This window comes from Somniosus microcephalus, chromosome 1 (assembly GCF_052327205.1).
Source record: "Somniosus microcephalus isolate GS21.2 chromosome 1, FLI_Smic_1.0, whole genome shotgun sequence".
Lineage (NCBI taxonomy): Eukaryota > Metazoa > Chordata > Chondrichthyes > Squaliformes > Somniosidae > Somniosus > Somniosus microcephalus.
The window spans coordinates 409,031,620-409,051,551 of NC_140987.1; the positions used below are offsets into that span (position 1 = coordinate 409,031,620).

A 19,932-nucleotide genomic window follows, 5' to 3' on the forward strand; every position below is an offset into this window, starting at 1 on the left:
TTTTCCTCCCAGTTTTCTCCCCAACTCTCCCGAGAGCGTCAACTCCAGTTGAGGTATAGTTCCACAAGCATTGGCAATCCTCTGGTGCCTCAACCCAAACAACTAGTATTGACAGACTATTCATCCATGAAAAGAATCACAGCCAAATCTAATCCTGCTCCCATCCAACAGCGACCCACACACTTTCCAGCAGAAGTCACTATTCAGCAATCTAAAGCAGAAATCATGGCTAATTCTTCCTTCCTTAGTCCCAAAGTTTGAAGCTTTAGGTTAAAAAGTTAGTATTCACAGATGGACAACAATGAACAAACTCTTCCAATTCTACTGACACAGGGAAGAGAAAGGGAGATTAATTATAGGCTTATTACACAGGAACTATTTATTCAATATTTATTGAACACGAAAACCTTGAATATGGACCTCTTTCACTTTCTGTAAGGGACACATATGTACATATATAACAATTTCATTTGGAAAAGCCACAGTAGTTTTTGTGCACCTCAGTTGCCTGCTTGTAATTACAAAGGCTTTTTATTGTGCATTAGATGTTTAATTTTCACATTCTCCAAAGAACTGAGCAGTTTAGCAGACATTTTATCAGGTTCTCCTCCCCCTCCCCCCCAAAGTGAAAAGGTTTAATAGTACAGGAAACAAGCAAAGTTTTATACAACCCAAGCTAACAGTAAAGGTTGAAAAAAAAAAGTACTTTATGTATTTTTTTTTGCAATCGACACCCTGATGAAAGTTCTGTCCAGCTGTAAGTCTCCAAATGTTGTTGCATTCTCAGTGGTTAAATCTATTACTGTTGTGATAAATGATGAATACAACATGGCAAATGCTTTGGAATTTTCCAGCAAGGTCAAAATACAAAACAGACATCACTGCATTACACACAATATTTTATTACCCACATTCCACTTTTGGCACCTCCTTTAGTTGTCAAAAAACGCTGGCAAAAAACTGAACAAAATCCACATTTGCAAAATAAAACATGTAAAGATAATGTTCACAACTAAGGATTGATACCATTTACTCCTTGCAATACTAAAATCAATGTTAAAATAAAACTTCCAGAAATAGTGAGCAATTAGTCTTCTCTCAATGCAGAGTTTCAAGTGTGAACAACAGAAGTGGGATGCCTAATGATGTCAAGAAGTTTGAAGACTCATGCTCATTTACAAGAAAAAAAGAGAAAATAAAACAAGCTCTCCCTCCAAAAAATAACATTGACGCAACTCAAAATGATTCAACAATGACATGGCTAATCAAGAAGATAAAACTGTTGAGGTGCAGTTCTGCATTGCATCTGTTCTTCACAATTACCAAAAGTTAGTTTGAAAGAGGGGGAGGGGTTGCACTTGCTTTTGGTGTCCACTGCTACCTCAAATATGTGGAAGTCCAACAGCATTAGCAGAGATTCACAAAGTACTCTCTGGATGGGCACATTTTCCTTCAGAGAAGTTCTCTCCCAGTCATTTCAGTAATGCCATCCTCCATATATTTCTAGGCAATACGAACTAAAAAACTCATTTACTGGGATCAACACTGTAGCGTTAAGCCTTTGACCATCCGAGATTTGAAGTGCTTGATGAAGCTTTTCTTCATCTGAAGTTCTATGCCACATAGTTGTATTGGTTGGTATTTTCTTTGTCTCTTTCCATGTAGTCCCTGTCAATTAAAGACTCTATTCTTTTTTTTAGATCAGCAGGCTGAAAGAAAAAATGTAAAATGTTATTTATATGGTAGAAAACAATGAGATGCCCAATTATGGTTTAACCATAGAGAATAATTATCTGCAAATTCTTATTTGATTTAACTGAATTACTGGCTTCTCAACTGGGAAGTCCTGGTGGCTTACAAGACAAGTGTGCACACTCAACTCTCACTCAAATTGGTCTCCCTCCCAACCAACGCAACAGTCTCTGTACACACCTTAGCACTCCTTTCAGATGACTACCCCTTTGTGGTTTCCAAGAAGGGGGGGGGGATGTACCCAATGACTGAATATCAAGTCAGCAACAAGGTCCCCTTCAGATTGCAAGTTGTTGTACCTCACATACTATGTATTATCTACATCAGGAATCTAAATCAGGAAAGACCAAGTAACCCATACCTTGACTGGAAATTTCAGCTGGTTATACACTTCAGATACGAGGAGATTGTGGCTCAAAGTCTTTCTCATTTTCATGATTCGGACAATAGCAGCATCTATCTGATACTGCCTGTCTTGGAACACTCTCTCAGTAGTGCTGGCCTGTTCTTCAACCTACCAGAAAGGGAAGAAGTGTTATAGCAGCAACGTTTGAACTTGAATGAAAGAATGGTAACACAGTAATGCTAACCGCACTAATTTAATTTACACTCAAATTAAACTGAACCAATGTTTGAAATGGAAAGACGGGTTAGGCATGTTAAGTAACTTTTTTTTTTTTTTACAGAAGTATCTAACTGAATTAATCTCCAACAATAACTTGCATTTATATAGCACCTTTAATGCAGTTTAATATACGGAGGCGGAAGTAGGTGGTCTTGGTGATGGAGAGGATAGGGGGTTGGAAGCAAAGGACGCCAAGGTTGAGAACGGTCTGGTTTAGCCTCAGACATTGGCCAGGGAGAGCGATGGAGTCAGTGGCTAGGGAATGGAATTTGTTGCAGGAATCGAAAACAATGGCTTTGATCTTCCCAATATTTAATTCAATGGTTCCATTCAGTTAAATGCTCAATAAGTGAACATTTTTGCTCAATTTCCAATGGGGATTGGGTTGTGAAGTGGGTTAAACGCTAGTCTTTCAAATTTTCCCAATGCCTCAACTGGTTAAGAATTACTTCATTCCAACTAGGAAGATTGAGTTCAATTCTTAGCCTGCGCTGAGTTAATTGATCTCAACTGGGGCAGTGGTTGGGATGCTACAATTCGCATCAGCAGTCAAGGGTTAGGGAGGGTGTAAAAATAAATAAGCCATCATAGTAGCTCTTGATCTTCACAGAGTGATCCTGATGCGTAGAGAGGGGGAGAGAATGAATATGAATGAAGAGGAAAAAAATGCATAAATTGGGTAGGAAAGAATTGAGCTCAGCTACAAACAGCCTGCTGACACTCACTGTCGAGGTTCAGACATGGAGGATGGCCATTTGTGAGAAATAACAGAGGGCACATGTGCTACTGTACATCAGTCTTCAGGAGAGGAAGGGGAAAAACAATGGCAAAAGATAGGAGGATAAAAACTGCGCTAAAAACAAAGTCTTTCACTTTTGGGACTTCGGTTTATATTCAGATTGATGGGATTAAAGACTGTGAAGTTCCGAAATAGAGTTTAGACAGCATTAATAAAAACCTAGTGGTCAGGGGTCCACAGCACTCATTTAATGCTAAACCGCTATTCTCACTCAATAGGCCACAGAATGGTTGATGTGGGAAATGGTAAAACCTTACAATGATGCAGCAATGGGTCAGTTTTTGAGCTTGGAGCTGTGGCAATCTTGAGGCAGTAGAGGAAACATCACTTTGGATACTGATACTAGGGGCTAGATTTTCCTGGAGCCGACAGGCGGGGTTTCAGGCGTGTGGGGGGGGGGGGGGGCAATCCCGAATTTGGGGGTCCCGACACCATCCCGCCCCACGTAAGTTTCAGGGGCGGCGGGTACCCGCCCCGCACTGGTGGGAAGGGATTAGTGCCAATTAACTGCCTGTTAACAGGTAGTTAACAAGCAGTTTTTAGCCTAATCCCTATTTTGAGGGGTTTCGTGTGGGTTTCCCAACAGCTCTAAACCACGCCAGGTTAGAGCAGGCGGGCCGTCGGGTTGAAGGAGTTGGAGGGGTCGCGATGTCGGTGCTCAGGTGAGTGAAGGGTGCATGAGTGTAAAGGTAAGTGTGTTTGGTGGGTCTAAAGTGTGTAAAGAACTTTTACTTACCTGTACTTACCTTAACAGCCTTTCTTCCTGTAGCCGTCGGGAGCCCATCACTCAGCCGGAACTGAAAGCTGAATGGCTGCGAACTGTCAAAAGTGACAGCCTTCAGCTTTGAGTGCCGGTGTGAGTTCTAACTGAGTCTGTGCAGAAGGACTCATGTTAGAAATCAGACTGTCAGTGTTTCACAGCTTCAAACAGCTGTGAAACACTGATATTTCATCTGTCAAAAACTCTTGACAGATGAAATTGCAGTCTGTGACGTCACCTGCTGCTGGGTGGCCCTTAATTGGCCTGCTGAGTCCGCTGGGCGGGCTCAACAAGGTCAATCAAGGGAAAATCGCGCGGATTGGCTGGACGTCGAAGTAGGCGGGTCAAAAACCTGAAAGGGGAAGTCCCGCCTTCTTCCCGACAGGTTTGGGAAAATCTACCCCTAGGTGTCTACAACAAAGTATTCCATTCTCCACCAACGATCCCCCACCTTGAACAGTGCAAAAATTCACAAGAACACTACAGTTAAGTACAGTATTCTATGCATGTTAACTGGCAGCACGACAATTCCTCAAGTTATGAGAGGTCTTACATACCGTTTCTTTCATCTGGATCTGATTAATCTTGATCCTGAACAACTTATGTTTGAAATCATCATTACAGGTGAACTTGTCATAGTCTTCTACATCTTTGCTTTTGGGAGTCTTGGTCAGCACACGTGCTTTGCCACATGCCAAAGACTGCAATGTTCTTCGCAACTCTCCATCCTCTGATGGAAGAAATTTTCATAATTATCAATCTTATACAAACATGATTGTTTTTGTCCCTCCCATCATCTGAGAGTGCCAACGCTTGCTGGGGTATGATTCCACAGGCAATCTCCAGTATTTTGCCTAAATGGCCATTTTCATACGTGAGCCCAGACAGAGGTGGTCTGCAGGCTTTTCAAAAGTGAAGGGCATTACAGCCAATTCTGATCTCATCTGATCTCCATATATGCATGCACATCCAACTTCGCAAAGTTCACTGGATAGTAATGAGGAAGAGAAAACCTGGCTGATTTTTTTCCCTCTCGAGCTCAAGGTTGCTCAGATTAATTGCTGTGCCTCAATTAGCTGCATCATCTAACCAGCACAGACCAAGCCAATTCACTAATTCTTACATTTAAGGGATAATTACAAGAAACTTGGATATATTACTACAGCATTTAACCATTTGATTTTTGTTTTAGTTTAGAGCACAGTTGTATACTTTGACTATAAATGACAAGTTTCTGAAACTTGCTTTCCGAGTATTGCAGTTCTCTTTTTTGATGTTTTGCTCAGTTTTCAAACAAGAGCTTTTGGAACACCTTGTACAGCTCTATAATATTACTATGTAATTAGGGCCCCAATTCATCAGTAAAATTCTACATTCAACAAAGCTCCCGTTCTTGAATAAAAGAACACAAACCTATTCCTGTAGCAGTTTTAATTTCTTCCAAACTGAACTCCTCCCCTTCATTAAACATGAGTAGTACCAGAGTTTGGAAAAGCGACACTTGAAGCTCTTTCTTACCCTATCATAAAAGCAGATTAAAAAAATTACATTACTAAAAATGTGTAATCAAAAGATTGCAACAACTAACCTGAATTAAAATTGAATGGTTTTAAGTTGAGAGCATCCATTTGGATACAGAAAACTGGGGAATTCAATGCTGCCGTCTAGCATTTTAAAATGAAGACATAAATGTGACCTGATCACTTAACAATTACATGTTCTCAAATGTAACAGTATTTGTAACCAAAATAATACTCTTCTCAACCAATGTTTGCAGCTAGATTGGTCTACCTCCCATAGACAAGCTGCAATGCAATTGCATGCTTTAAAATTAGTCAAGTTTTCCCTATTCCAAATTTCAGAACCCTCAACATGTCATGGCTCCTCTAGACATTATATTATGGAAGTGATGCGCTATCAATTACTCATAAAAGACTAAGAGTTAAGAGAGTAACTAAAGGCTTTTATTAACAAAAGAATGAAGGTCTGCCTCGAGTGGTCGACCGGTCCAGAATACAAAGGGGGCTGGGGAGCAGTCACCTTTATACTAGGACTTGTGGGAGGAGTCAGCCGAGGCATGTCCAGGCATGTACACAGTGGAATACAAACAGTGGTTTACCACAGGAAGTATATAAAAAAAAGCTGCCACCTTTGGTGTATGAGAAAGTAAAAATGAGGGGAATTTTACAGCATTTAATTTAAAAAAAACTTCCTCCCCCAAATTTTCTCCTGAAGACATTGACTCTTGCTGGCGTAAGATTACACCCCTTCAGCACTTTACCCAGTGGCAATGTGTAAGCCTGGACAGCAAATGTCAGAAAGTATCATAGCCACGCTCAATCTTGTCCTCACCCAATGCCCACACATATGCATTTCCAGAAAAGGTCACTGGATACTGATCAGGAGTGAGGACCATGGCTGATCTTTAATTCCCCAAAACCAGAAGCGCTGAGGCCAATTTCATCACAGGAAATCACATCCTGATTGAGATCACCTAACTCAGTACAAACTGGAGAATCATGGACAATCCAGTTTTCTCTACCAGCAAACAAGCCGGGGAAGGAATATAAAAAGTAGTTATAAAATCTTTTCCATTAAGCATCCAGTACAACAGCTGGGGCAGTCACACAAGTGATCATACACCTGCCCCCTCTATTTATATTCCTTAAACCTTGTGTTCAGGGTCCACAGTCTGCATAATGTTTGAGCACTTGGCTGGGAATGTTGGAAATGAGTTGTCAGTTCTCAACTCATTTCCTGAAGAAAGTAATTCATTATGCTGTAGTGGAACATCGTGTCAGGACGGGGGAGAAACGGGGCGTTAAAGAGCTTGTTCAAACAGCTGTAAATGTATTCCAAGTCTGTCAGATTGTCCTGGTCTTTAAACCAGCAGATATTGCACAGCAAGACCATGACAATATGCTTAACTGAAATGTGGGCAAGTTTCCCTCTACTGCACCTGTATGACATGCATCAACTTTCCACACCAGCCATCCTGAAGGGCAGATTTGTGCTGGGGGGGGGGGGGGGGGGGGGGGGCATACGTTCACAAGGAACTGGCTTAAGACTGCCCAAATATATTTCACGAAGGACCCTTGGTGAGAAAACCGAAAGAACACTTGCATTCCATCATTGTGGGCTGGATTCTGATCCAGGACCCAGAGAAAATGTAGTATCTAAATCATTGCACAAGTCCCTCACCCTGAATGATTTAAAGATAAAGAACAAACTTGCATTTATGTAGCACCTTTCACATCTTCAGGACCATCCAGGGACTTACTTTTGAAGTTTAGTCATTTATGTAGGCAACACAGAAGCCCATTTGCACACAGCAAGGACCCACAAACAGCAATGAGATAAATGACCAGTTAATCTGTTTTGGCAGTGCTGGTAGAGGAATAAATATTGGCCAGAAGACAGAACTCCCCTTCTCCTTCAAGTACTGCCTTGTGATCTTTTCAAGCTAACTGAACAGCTAAGGCTTCAACTGAGGTGTCAGCATAAATTATGTGCTTAAATCTTGGAGTGGGGCTTGAATCCATGACTTTCTGACTACTGAGAACTACCACTGAGCCTAACTGACACTGAATAAACACATACAATAGCAAAATACTGCGGATGCTGGAAATCTGAAATAACAGAAAATGCTGGACCTGAAACGTTAACTTGGTTTCTCTCCACGGATGCTGCCTGGCCTGCTGAGTGTTTCCAGCATTTTCTGTTGTTATTTCCGAATAAAAGCATGTTTAGAGCTTAGGTTCATCATATTAAATGCTTCAGCTTTAAAAAAAAATACTTTAATTACTTAAGTTGTAACCGGCCCAACGATAACTTCATTAAAACTGTAAAATTTTATTCTACAGCTTCTAAATGTCATTGGAAATAACCAATTCCAATTTTTTAAACGTACCTCTTTAAATTCTGCTTTCAGTACACAATGACCCAATGTTGATTGCCACTGTAACTTTCTACCGCTGTGCTTACCCAGATAAAAGGTCTTGAAAATCTCCTGAAGTTTCACCATCTACACAAAAAGAAAACAAGCAGTAGTGTTTTGGTAATGGTTTAAAATCTTCCTTTTCAAGCTATTTCTGCTCTCCTGGCTATGCATCTAGTGGCATAATGCTGCTGAGTCAGCTGTCGAGAGGTGTATGAATGCAGCCCAAGGAGACGAGTCTTTATTGTGGGCAAGCACTAGGGCTCCAGTCAGAATTTCCTCACAGTAATGTGTCTGACATTGAAAAGTTAACAAATCCACATTTTAACATCAACACACTGCAGCCATGTGCCACTCAAATCAAGTTGCTCTTCAATTCTGTTAAGTCATTCTTCAACATCCATAAAGTTAGTTAAAGAATAAATGAAGCCATTCAAACCAGAAGGTTCCAGGTTTGATTTCTGGTCTGTGTTGACTTCAGTTCTCAACTATGACAGCATTTGGGGAGCTACAATTGATCTGGGAGGGAAAAACAAGCCAAAGTTCTTGATTGCTATTCTCTGACTCCTGCTGAAAGGAGTGTGTATGCAGACATCAGGTGAGAAACATAGAAACATAGAGATAGGAACAGGAGTAGGCCATTCGGCCCTTCGAGCCTGCTCCGCCATTCAATGAGATCATGGCTGATCTTCGTCTGAGATCATAGCTGATCTTACCAGTTCAGTACCCCGTCCCCGCCTTTTCTCCGTAACCCTTAATCCCCTTAGCCTTCAGAAATATATCCAATTCTCTCTTGAAAATATTTATTGAATTAGCCTTCGCAGCCCTCTGTGGCAGGGAATTCCACAGGCTCACCACTCTTTGAGTGAAGAAATTCTTCCTCATCTCTGTTTTAAATGATTTGCCCACTATTTTTAGACTGTGGCCCCTGGTTCTGTGCTCCCCGGCCATTGGAAACATTCTCTCTGAATTCAGCCTGTCCAGGCCTGCCATAATTTTATATGTTTCGATGAGATCACCTCTCAATCTTCTAAACTCCAGTGAGTACAAGCCCAAACTATTTAATCTCTCTTCGTAGGTCATTCCCGCCATTCCAGGTATCAGCCTGGTGAATCGCCGTTGCACTCTTTCCATGGCAAGAACATCCTTCCGCAGATGGGGTGACCAAAACTGTACACAATACTCCAGATGCGGTCTCACCAGCACCTTGTACAGCTGTAGTAAGGTATCCCTATTCCTATACTCGAACCCCCTTGATATGAAGGCCAACATACCATTTGCCTTCTTAATCGCCTGTTGCACCTGCATGCTCTCCTTCAGTGACTGGTGCACAAGAACACCCAGGTCCCTCTGCACTTCCCCATCTCCCAATCTATTGCCGTTTAGATAATAATCTACCCTCCTGTTTTTACCCCCAAAGTGGATAACCTCGCATTTATCCACATTATAGTGCATCTGCCACGTATCCGCCCATTCCCCCAACCTGTCCAAATCGCACTGTAGCCTCCTGACATCCTCATCAGAGCCCACCCCTCCTCCTAGTTTAAAATGATCAAAGTGCGAATGTAAAGTTGAGTATCGCGATTTAAAAGCAGCGCCCGAACAGGATAAGATTTAGTTCTTATGTCAGTGTCAAATATTATGCCAACACTCAATGTCTAGACTCGCACAAAAAATGGTCACTTGGAGAAGGTACTGGGTGGCCGTTGTCAATTGAATGGTAACCTCTCCTCATAAGTTAACCCTTGGAGCCCAGGTAACATTCTGGTGAATCTGCGATCTACTCCTTCCAAGACCAAATATCCTTTCTAAGGTGCAGTGCCCAGAACGTACAGTACACTAGATATATGGTTATATAGCTGCAGCAAAACTTCCTCCCCTTTATATTCTTGCCCTCTAGTTATAAAGGCCAACATTCCATTAGCCCTTTTGATTATTTTTTTGTACCTGGCTACTACATTTTAGTGATCTGTGTACATAGACCCCTAAATCTCTTCGGACCTCCACTGCTCCTAGCTTTTCACCATTTAAAAAACACACTCAGATCTATCCGTTTTTGATCCAAAGTGGATGACCTTGTACTTACCAGTGTTGAAATTCATCTGCCACAGTTTTGCCCACTCACTTAATCATTGTCTATTTGCAATGTTATGCTCCCGTCTACACTACTTACTATACCACCAATGTGTGTCATCGGTAAACTTGGATATAGGTCTCTCCATTCTGTTATCCAAGTCATCAATAAAAAGTGAATAGTTGAGGCCCCAGCACAGATTCTTGTGGGACACCACTAGCCCCTTCCTTCCAATCAAGTACATATCCATTATTCCTACTCTCTGCCTAACCAATCTCCTAATCAGTCAGTAATTTGCCTTCAATTATATATGAGCTTTAATTTTAGCTAACAGTCTCTTATGTAGAACGTTATTGAATGCCTTCTGGAAGTCCATATAAACTACAGCGATAGACATTCCCGTCTACTACTTTAGTTACTTCCTCAAATTCTATAAGTTCGTTAGAACTGACCTACCCGTTACAAATCCATGCTCTCTCCAATCAGCTCAAATTTCTCCAAGTGCTCAGTCACTGTCCTTAATTATAGATTCCAATAACTCCCCCACTACAGATGTTAAAACGAACGGGTCTGTAATTTCATGGTTTCTCTCACTTTTCTTAAATAATGTAGTTACATTTACAATTTTCCAATCTAAAAAGGAAAAATTCCTGAATCGAGAGCACTTTGGAAGATTATGGCTAAAGCAACTTCAATTTCCTCACCTACTTCCTTTAAAACCCTTGGGTGGAAACCATCAGGTCCTGGGGATTTGCCAAGTCTTTAGTGCCATTATTTTTTCTAATACTGTTTTCTTGTTTACATTAACTGAGTTCCAGTCCTTGATTCATTATTAGTTTCCCTGGAATGTCAGGTATATTATCCTCTTCCTCTACTGTGAAGACTGACACAAAGTAATTATTCAACAAGTCTGCCATTTCCTTATTTTCACTTGCACTATTACCCACATCTGTTTTTAAAGGGCCCACATTATCCTGAACTACCCCTTCTCTTCTGATACAATGGTAAAAACTGTTAATCTTGATATCCCTAGCAAGTTTGTTTTCGTATTCTCTTTTTGCAGCTCTTACTATCTTTTCTGTCTTCCTTTGCTGTTCTCTATATCTCTCCAAGTTCCCTAAATCTACACTATTCTTTTAACATTTGTACATTCTTTCCTTTAGTTTTATGTTATCTCTCATCTCTTTAGTGTACCATGGCTGTTAAGCACAGAACACAGGAAATAAAAACAGTATTGTATTATTGGCAGGAAACACTATCTTGCAAACTGGGAAAACAGAGGATTTCATAAACTGTCAGTTTTCTAATTAAGCAAACTGTTTTGTAAAAAAAGTAATTGTTTAACGAGTATATTCATTCTGTTATACTATATATAATTTTGGTGTATTCATGGACTGTTCTAGTATGTGTAAAGACTGGATACGGCTTATTTATTGATAATGATATCCTTGATTTGACCAAGGACAGTTGCTTTCCCCTAACTCTCAGCCTGTATGGAAATGCCTACCCTATCATTGTTGCCACCTTTAAAGCATAATGGAGATCGAGATCTTGCTGCTTGGGAAAAATGGATATAAAGTATTATCCTTTACCGAATTGCACTTCAAACTGTATTGTAGAATACCAAAGACCATGAGCTGGATCTGCACAGCAGCATCACCACTTAGATTACTATTTCTGTCTCTAGCCAGATGCAAAAGAAAAGAAAATTCCAGTCAGCTGCATGAATACAAATACACTGTTCTTTGTGAGCACACATGTACAAGATAGGTCAAATGTGGATTATTTATTTTCCTAAAAATGTCAGATAAGCTGGTACCAAACTAAAAGTAAAGTACAGAGAAATATCTTAAATGCTGTTCAAAACAGTAATTCTGTTCAACCACTTTGAAAATAATTTAGTTATATTCATTCAATTTATATCTAAAAACTCACATTTAAGCTACTGCAAATTCCTAACTCAAACTCATCAGCAAAGACTACTGTATCCCCCGTTACCTGCAGACTACCCATCAATTTTTGCATATTTTTTCTAAGATGTACATTCTGTCCATATAAACCTTATTAAAACACAGAATCAGAGCCAATTAATGAGCCCACTAACAAGTGACACTTTATAAACTAAGATCTATTGACTGCACTCGAGTCAACATTCCAAAATGTTTTTGTTCTATCCATTTACAACATATTTAAATGGTCTGGTGCATGTTTAACCAAAGTTGGTGACAAAACCGGCAAAGATAATAATCAAGATAAAGCTGTTGTTGTACAGTACTATATGTGGTTACTCTCTTTAACTTGCTGTTCTTTCCATGATCTTAATGATCCATTGCCCTGTGTAATCATCAACACAGTTATGTGAACAGAATCTTGTTAAATATTTTCCCCCAAACTCCCCGATGATCCAGTGGGTAATGGAACCAACAATCATTGCTATACTGACCAGGAGATGCCAGATTCAATTTTCAGTCTGCACGGAATGTAGATTTCAGCTAGGGAAGCAATTGGAGTGTTACAATGGCCTCAGCTACCATGATTGCCCCTGATCACTATTTTAATACCCCAATAGAAAGTGTAGGACAGGATCACCCTCTCCTGGTAATTTGCACTCCAGTTCTTCAACCCATTATCCCTTCTCTTCACTTTCTGCAGTTAAGGAGGCAACTGCACCAAGATCTCCATGATGTGTGCTACAGCAGCCTAGTGTCAGCTCGGCCTCAGTTTTTCTCCGTTATCCCTGCGGTGAAGCATCTGGTTTCTGCTCAACAACTCAATATTGCAGCTGAAATCAAACTACACCGACATCTCAACAACTCTGTGGCACCATGCTTTATAATTCAAAAATGCCTCTCTAATAAAACTAATATTTTTAAATTAATCTTATTAGAACAATCTCAACTTTTATGGGTACAACCAGTTTTCAAAGAGAACTTATACACAATTGATTTTTTTTTGCATGCAGTGAATTTGGTGTAAAGCCATCAAAAAATGATGAGTATTATTGAAGTATTGTAATGTCAGTAGAACGGTAAGGACAGTTACAATGAAATTCCTTGAAATTAGTTTGCAAAAATAGAATATAGACTTCCCTCCTCTTTTCCGCTCGCCTGCCACCCCACCCCCCACCTCACCAACAACAATTTTTTGTTTAAACAAGACATGTTCTTCAGCTGCACCCAAGCCATCCACCACCAACAGGCCAAAACGACCAATCACCCAGCCCTAGAGGTCTGCCAACACTGCTCAGAGACCAACTGCTAAGGGCGATGGGTGCTGGCAAGGAGGAGGGGGGCATAGCAACATCAGAGAACCATTCTCTCTAGAGAGGAACTGCACCTCTACATCAACACAAGATGGAAAAGGTGTGTAAATTGCAAACGTAAGCATGACTCCAAGCACAGCATTCACCAGCAACACACGGCATCACCCATACAAAGGATCATTTCATCATAGTCTACGATCTCCATGATTTTATTGCCAATATCAGTTTACACTGTTAATATAACACACTCACCTCCAGGGGTAAATGAACTTCCATAGGTACATAAGTTGGCCAGTAGCCCATTGTGAGGATGTTTACAGTCAGCTCAAGGTTGCCAGGTATATTTTGATTTTGCATGTACTGTGAAAAACAGGAAAAGAGAAAAGCGCTGGATTAAATGGCAAGAAAGGCTTTAAAAGGTTGGTCAAAATCTAAATTTCCTCCAGGGACTTTTGAGATACCGAAGCATATAATCACAGTATGGTATCTCTATAGCCATATCTAACATCCTCCAGTCCTACAATCCTCCGAGAACTCTGCGTTCCTCCAATTCTGGCCTCGTGAATTGCCGATTTCCTTTGCCCCACCATTGTGGCCATGCCTTCAACTGTCAAGGCCCCAAGCACTGGAATTCCCTCCCTAAATCCCTCCGCCTCTCTCTCTCTTCTCCCTCAAGGGGCTCCTTAAAACCTACCTCACCGGTCCTGTATCTCATGTGGCTCAGTGTCAAATATTATCTGGTAACTCTCCTGTGAAGCGCCGTGGGACATTTTACTACAATGAAGGCGCTATATAAATGCAAGTTGTTGCTGTTGCTTTAGTAGTACTAACAATTCAACATGTATTGACAAGTTTACAACTGTTACATATTCTATCTAGTGCAACATTGCCACAAGGATTTTGTGCACAAAGGTCTTAGTTTGAGATACACAGTGTAAGCTGTTCGCCGTATCTTTTCAATTTTGGTTGCATCCAAGGCAACGTCTGAACTATGTGGGGAAGGCAGGAACATTCGCCTTGCCTACATACCAGGAACTATTGAATTGCTTGAGAAGTATGTGAAGATAATTTGAAATGCATGGGAATCGATTTGATTTTTAAAATAAAATTATTTGTACCCCTAGTTTTTTAATGTATTCTTTTCTGCCAAATGGAGGAGTCAGAATGCATCACGATTTATTTTTTACTTGCATCTTCTAGTGCATGCTACTCCCATTCATTGCACGGATGTTGCAAGTTTTAGATCATAAGAGTCTGAATTGTAACATCGATGAATTAAGAGTATCACACAAGAAATTTATTTCACAGCTTTAAGCTTGTTGGCTCAAGGGAGAACTTTCCTTTAAAAGTACTGGCACCAATGTGTTAATTAAGTCTAGTGGCAACATTGCCAATTAATCTCTGTGGTCCCTATCGTACTCATGTTTGTACTATCAACAGGAGTATTCAGGCCTGAATCTCAGTCTCACCCAATATTAACACTTTTGCCTTCCCCGGATTGTTTGTGTGTATGGGGTCCTAATTTTTAAGGCATTATTTTGAAGGGAGAAATGGATAATAAAATCATGTATGCTAGGGGAGTGGGACTTTTCAGAAGTAGGCGGCTTCTCCTAAAATATATTATATATAAAATTAGCATAGATTGGTCACAGTAAAAATAATTTGGGCTAATAGACACAGCTTAAATATGTAAGATATGCAAATAAAAAGTTAAAAATAATCTATTTCTGTAAGTAACAGAATTCCCAATTGCACACAAGATCATGTGTGATGGGAGGGAAAGCTATATACAAAATACGTATGTAATATGTAACTACTTCCTACTGCCAGCAAATGGAAACTGCTGTGTGTTAAAATGATGGTTGTAAGGAAGAAAAAAGGGAGGGGAAAGGAAATAAAAAACCTTAACTATAATAGGAAGAGGAGTGAGGAAAGAGAAAGGGGAAGAAAGGTGAGGAACACTGAATGTGTTAAAAATGGCATTTTAAGAGGAGTTTGGATTAGAATCTTGTAGCATAGAAGGGGGCCATTTGGCCCATCATGCCTGTGCCGGCTCTTTGAAAGAGCTGTCCAATTTAGTCCCACACCTCAGCTTTCTCCCCATAATCTTGCAAATTAATCCTCTTCAAATACATGTCCAATTGCCTTTTGAAAGTTCCTATGGAATCTGATTGCACCACCCTTTCAGGTAGTGCATTCCATAGCATAACAACCTTCTTTGTGCAATAATTCTCCTCATTTTCCCTCTAGTTCTTCTGCCAATTATTTTAAATCTATGACCTCTGGTTATCAACCCACTTGCCAGAGGAAGTAGTTTCGCCCTACTTGCTCTATCAAAACCCCTCATAATTTTGAATATCTCCATTCGGTCTCCCCTTAACCTTCTCTGCTCTAAGGATAATAATCTCAGCTTCTCCAATCTCGCCACATAATTGAAGTCACTCATCCCTGGTACCATCCTAGTATACCTCTTCTGTACCCTCTCCAAGGCCTCGATATCCTTCCTAAAGTGTGGTGCACAGAATTGTACACAATACTCCAGCTGAGGCCTAACCAGTGATTTTTTTTTTTTAAAGCATGATTTCCTTGTTTTTGTATTCAATGCCTCTATTTACAAAGCCAAGTATCCCGTACACTTTCATAACTGCCTATACTGGATTATACTGAAGTTACCAAATGCAAAATCAAATTTAGAAATGTAGATATTCATAAGATTATAAAGATGCGCAAAACTTCCCGTATAAGGTAGGCGGCTCCAATCTGTAAAACCAATGAGCTTTCTGTCATATCGTTAATCTTTCAAATTCTACCTGTAGTAGTCTTGCTACAATTGAGTCAGTACCATGGGGAACACAAGAGAAAGTAGGGAAAAGTGGGTGGAAAAGAAGGAGAGTCAGTGAGGGAATGAAAGAGAGAATACTTTTAACATTACAAGAAACAGTATTGAGGTTGCACCCCTTCTGAACCTTGATAAGATGAAGGAAGGAAGCGGACGAATTAACAACCTAATCAGACAGAAACCCCTGCACTTGGCCATTGAGGGAGTAAAATGCGAGAAGTAGTTTAAAAATGTTCCCAATATATTGTTTTCAATCACAAGAAACAATACTGCGATGTCAAAAATACACACATATAAGCACCACTTTATACATTTAAAAGTAAAATGTGATACCTGTTTAAACTGGATCATAATATCTTTTGAGAGTTCCATGTCTCTAAACATTCCTTCCAGTTTGCTGGTGAATGCAGCTCCACATTCTTAAAAACAAATCCATGGATATTACTATATGGTACCTAACAGCAATAAGCATCTATTCTTTTAAGTGCCGTATTCATTTGACAATTTCTTGATAGGGATCATTTATGGCGCGATTACTTACACAGTAGATAATGCCCTGGAGTTTCCATTCAGTTGCACGTTTTTTTGGGGGGATAAGCGGTGCAAAGGATTGCGGAATTTTAAGTGCAAATTATGTTCAGCGTAACTGCTTCCACGATCTTTTGTGCAAAACTGTCAAAATTAATCACCATTGGGAGCTTTGCTAATTGCACTCGCTTGTGGGCCTGTGGAGATTATTTTGGTCGCAAGAACACGAATAGCAATGTTTTAAAAGGTTTTGAATGTCATCTTTTTAAATTTACCAAGAAACTGACTGTTGTACCCTAATATAACTAGGAAATGCTTCTGTATATTTTTTAAGTCATTTAAAATCAGGTTACTCACAGGTGGTGGATTGACACCAATGTTTCCTCTAAGTTGCGTGGCTGCAGAGTTCTCCGCTGGTCCTGCGCAGCCCAGGACTGGCTTTTCACAGTAAATTTCGCGCATGTGCGAAACTGTGAATGGGTTGAAAGGGACGCGCACCCAAAAAAATTATGGGGAACATTGATCGACACTAATTTTTGAGATACTCATTTTAAGCTGCATTAATCAAACTGTACTTAGTTACCACTCTTAAATATATCTAGGAATACTTTTTAAAGCAAAATTTTTTTTTTTTTTTTTTTTTTTTTTTAAAGTTACGTTTTAAAATGTTGCCCGATTGCACTGGTTCATAGTAGATTTTGTGTTCAGTGATCTGCAAATGAGTTTGAGTGGAAACTTGGAGAAAAAAAAGTTCAAAACGGGTGCAAAAATTGTGCCCAAAGCAGAAACACTACCCTAATAAACCTTATGGCGGTCAGTGGGTCAAATGTGTACACACCCTTCCTGCAGGGTCAGTACATAGCAGTGAGCAACGGGAAATCTGGGCAATTCCCCCATCCCAATCCAGAGGCACCCAGGCCAATTATAGCATCTCTATTGCTGCCCTGACTGAGATCATCTAACTCCGTGCAGACTGGGGCTCAAATTGTGAGACCATATTGGTTTGTATTGCTAAATCTCTAAATGGATAAACACAAGAGGATTCTACTTATTCCAACCACATTTTCAGACTCTTCAACATTTTTTCAATTGCCTTCCTTCTGCTTCCCTGCTCCCATCATCCATTTTGGCAGTGGGAAAAACCTAACAAAAACTGCTAGCTGACTGGCTAAAACCTGGCTATAAATGCAGTTTCTTTGGCCAAACAGCAAAAGACCCGATGACTGATGAGTTCACATAACAGATACCACTTAACATGTTTTTCATCAACTAAAGGAGGGGCTGCTGGAAAAATACTTGCGGGTGGCCCCCAAAGCTAGACAGTGCTGTATAGGTAAGCTAGTCCGTAGCACTTAACGGTTTAAAAACATTCCAATTTACAATAAATATTTTAGTTAAAAGAAAAAAGTACAAGCAGCAACTGGACAAGAGCATTTTTTTTTTTTTTTAAGTCAGAAAACATGGTAATTGAAGAAAATGTTAGTGTTTTAAATAGCACTGTTACTTTTAAATGTACAGCAGTTAGCATCAAGAAGATTTTTTTCTGGAAAATCAAGACGTTTTGCACCTCAACAGAGCTGGAGCCAATATCTCCGTAGTGGGGTTTGCGAGTGCTGTTGGGGAGGGTTTAAACTAATTTAACGGGGGTGGGCACCAGGATGTAGTAACAGAAAGGAGAAGCAAAGTGCACAAAGGATTGGGAGAGACAGATAGCACTAGAGTAAGAAATACAGGTATTAGATGGGATCAGACTAAGAGAGAATACAAGGAGGTCTAAGATAGGTTTACAGTGCATGTGTATAAACGCACAAAACGTGGTAAATAAGGTTCGTGAGCTGGAGGCGCAAATAGCCACATGGGAATACGATGTCGTGCCGATAACGGAGACCTGGCTCAAAAATTGGGTTTTAAATATTCCTGGATATAAGGTGTTCAGGAAAGATAGGGAAGGAAAGAAAGGAGGTGAGGTGGCAGCATTGGTTAAGGAGAATGTTGCAGTGCTGGAGAGAGAGGATGTCACAGAGGGGTCAAGGACAGAATCTATTTGGTTAGAGGTAAAAAAATAAATAATAGAGGTGCCATTACACTACTAGGTGTATGCTATAGGCCACCAACTAGTGGGAAAGATAGAGGAGCAAATTTGCAGGGAAATTAGAGAGAGGTGCAAGAACTAGAGTAGTGATGATGGGATCAATTATCCCAATATAGACTGGGATAGTAATAGTGTAAAGGGCAGAGATGGGAAAAAATTTCTGAAGTGTGTTCAGGAGAACTTTCTTGATCAGTACGTTTCCAGCCCAACAAGGAAGGAGGCATTTCAGGATCTGGTTCTGGGGAATGAGGTGGGTCAAGTGGAGAAAGTGTCCGTAGGGGAACATTTATGGCATAGTGATCATAGTATCATAAGGTTTAGGAGGACAGGGAGCAATCTAAAGTAAAAATATTAATTGGAGGAAGGCCAGTTTCAGTGGGTTGAGAACAGATCTGGCCCGGGTAAATTGGAATCAACGATTGGCAGGCAAAACTGTAATCGAACAATGGGCTGCCTTTAAAGAGGAGATGGTTCAGGTACAGTCAAGGTACATTCCCACGAGGGGGAAAAAGTAGGACAACTAAAGCCAGAGCTCGTTGGATGACGAAAGAGATAGAAAGTAAGATGAAGCAGAAAAAGAGCACCTATGACAGATGTCAGGTTGAGAACAAAGGTGAGAATCAGGCTGAATATAGAAAGTTCAGAGGGGGCAGTGAAAATAAAAAAGAGGGGCAGAGAGATTGTGAGATTAGATTGACAGCTGACATAAAAAGGGATTTCTATTGGCATATAAATAGTAAATGGGTAGCAAGAGGAGTGGTGGGGCTGATTAGGGACCAAAATGGAGACCTACGTATGGAGGCAAAGGGCATGGCTATCTTCACCAAGGAAGATGATGATGCCAAAGTCATAGTGAAAGAGGTCGTGGAAATACTGGATGAGATAAAAATTGATAAAGAGGTGGTATTAGAAAAGCTGGCTGTACTTAAAGTAGATAAGTCACCAGGACCAGATGGGGTGCATCCTAGGATGCAGAGGGAAGTTGAGGAAATCGCAGAGCTACTGGCCATAATCTTCCAATCCTCCTTGGATACGGGGGGTGGTATCCAAGGACTGGAGAATTGCAAATGTTACATGCTTGTTCAAAAAAAGGTGTAGGGATAAACCCAGCAACTACAGGCCAGTCAGTTTAACCTCAGTAATGGGGAAGCTTTTAGAAACAATATTCCAGGGCAAAATTGTTACTTGCACAAGTGTGGATTAATTAAGGAAAGCCAGCACGGATGTGTTAAGGGCAAATTGTGTTTAACTAACTTGATCGAGT

The 19,932-nt window shown here is 40.4% G+C and overlaps 1 protein-coding gene across 1 annotated transcript in view; it reads right to left on the bottom strand.

The window, feature by feature from the left end:
- Positions 1 to 376: 376 nt before the first annotated feature.
- Positions 377 to 19,932, bottom strand: part of cul4b (cullin 4B) — an 80,963-nt gene continuing 61,407 nt past the window's right edge. Inside the window, exons 14-20 of the mRNA XM_085998731.1 lie at positions 16,382 to 16,467; positions 13,462 to 13,569; positions 7,847 to 7,960; positions 5,350 to 5,455; positions 4,494 to 4,666; positions 2,114 to 2,266; positions 377 to 1,709 (exon numbers count right to left, since the gene is read on the bottom strand). Of these exons, the coding sequence (XP_085854857.1) occupies positions 1,614 to 1,709; positions 2,114 to 2,266; positions 4,494 to 4,666; positions 5,350 to 5,455; positions 7,847 to 7,960; positions 13,462 to 13,569; positions 16,382 to 16,467 (836 nt within the window). The 3' untranslated portion in view covers positions 377 to 1,613. The remainder of the gene's footprint in view (positions 1,710 to 2,113; positions 2,267 to 4,493; positions 4,667 to 5,349; positions 5,456 to 7,846; positions 7,961 to 13,461; positions 13,570 to 16,381; positions 16,468 to 19,932) is intronic.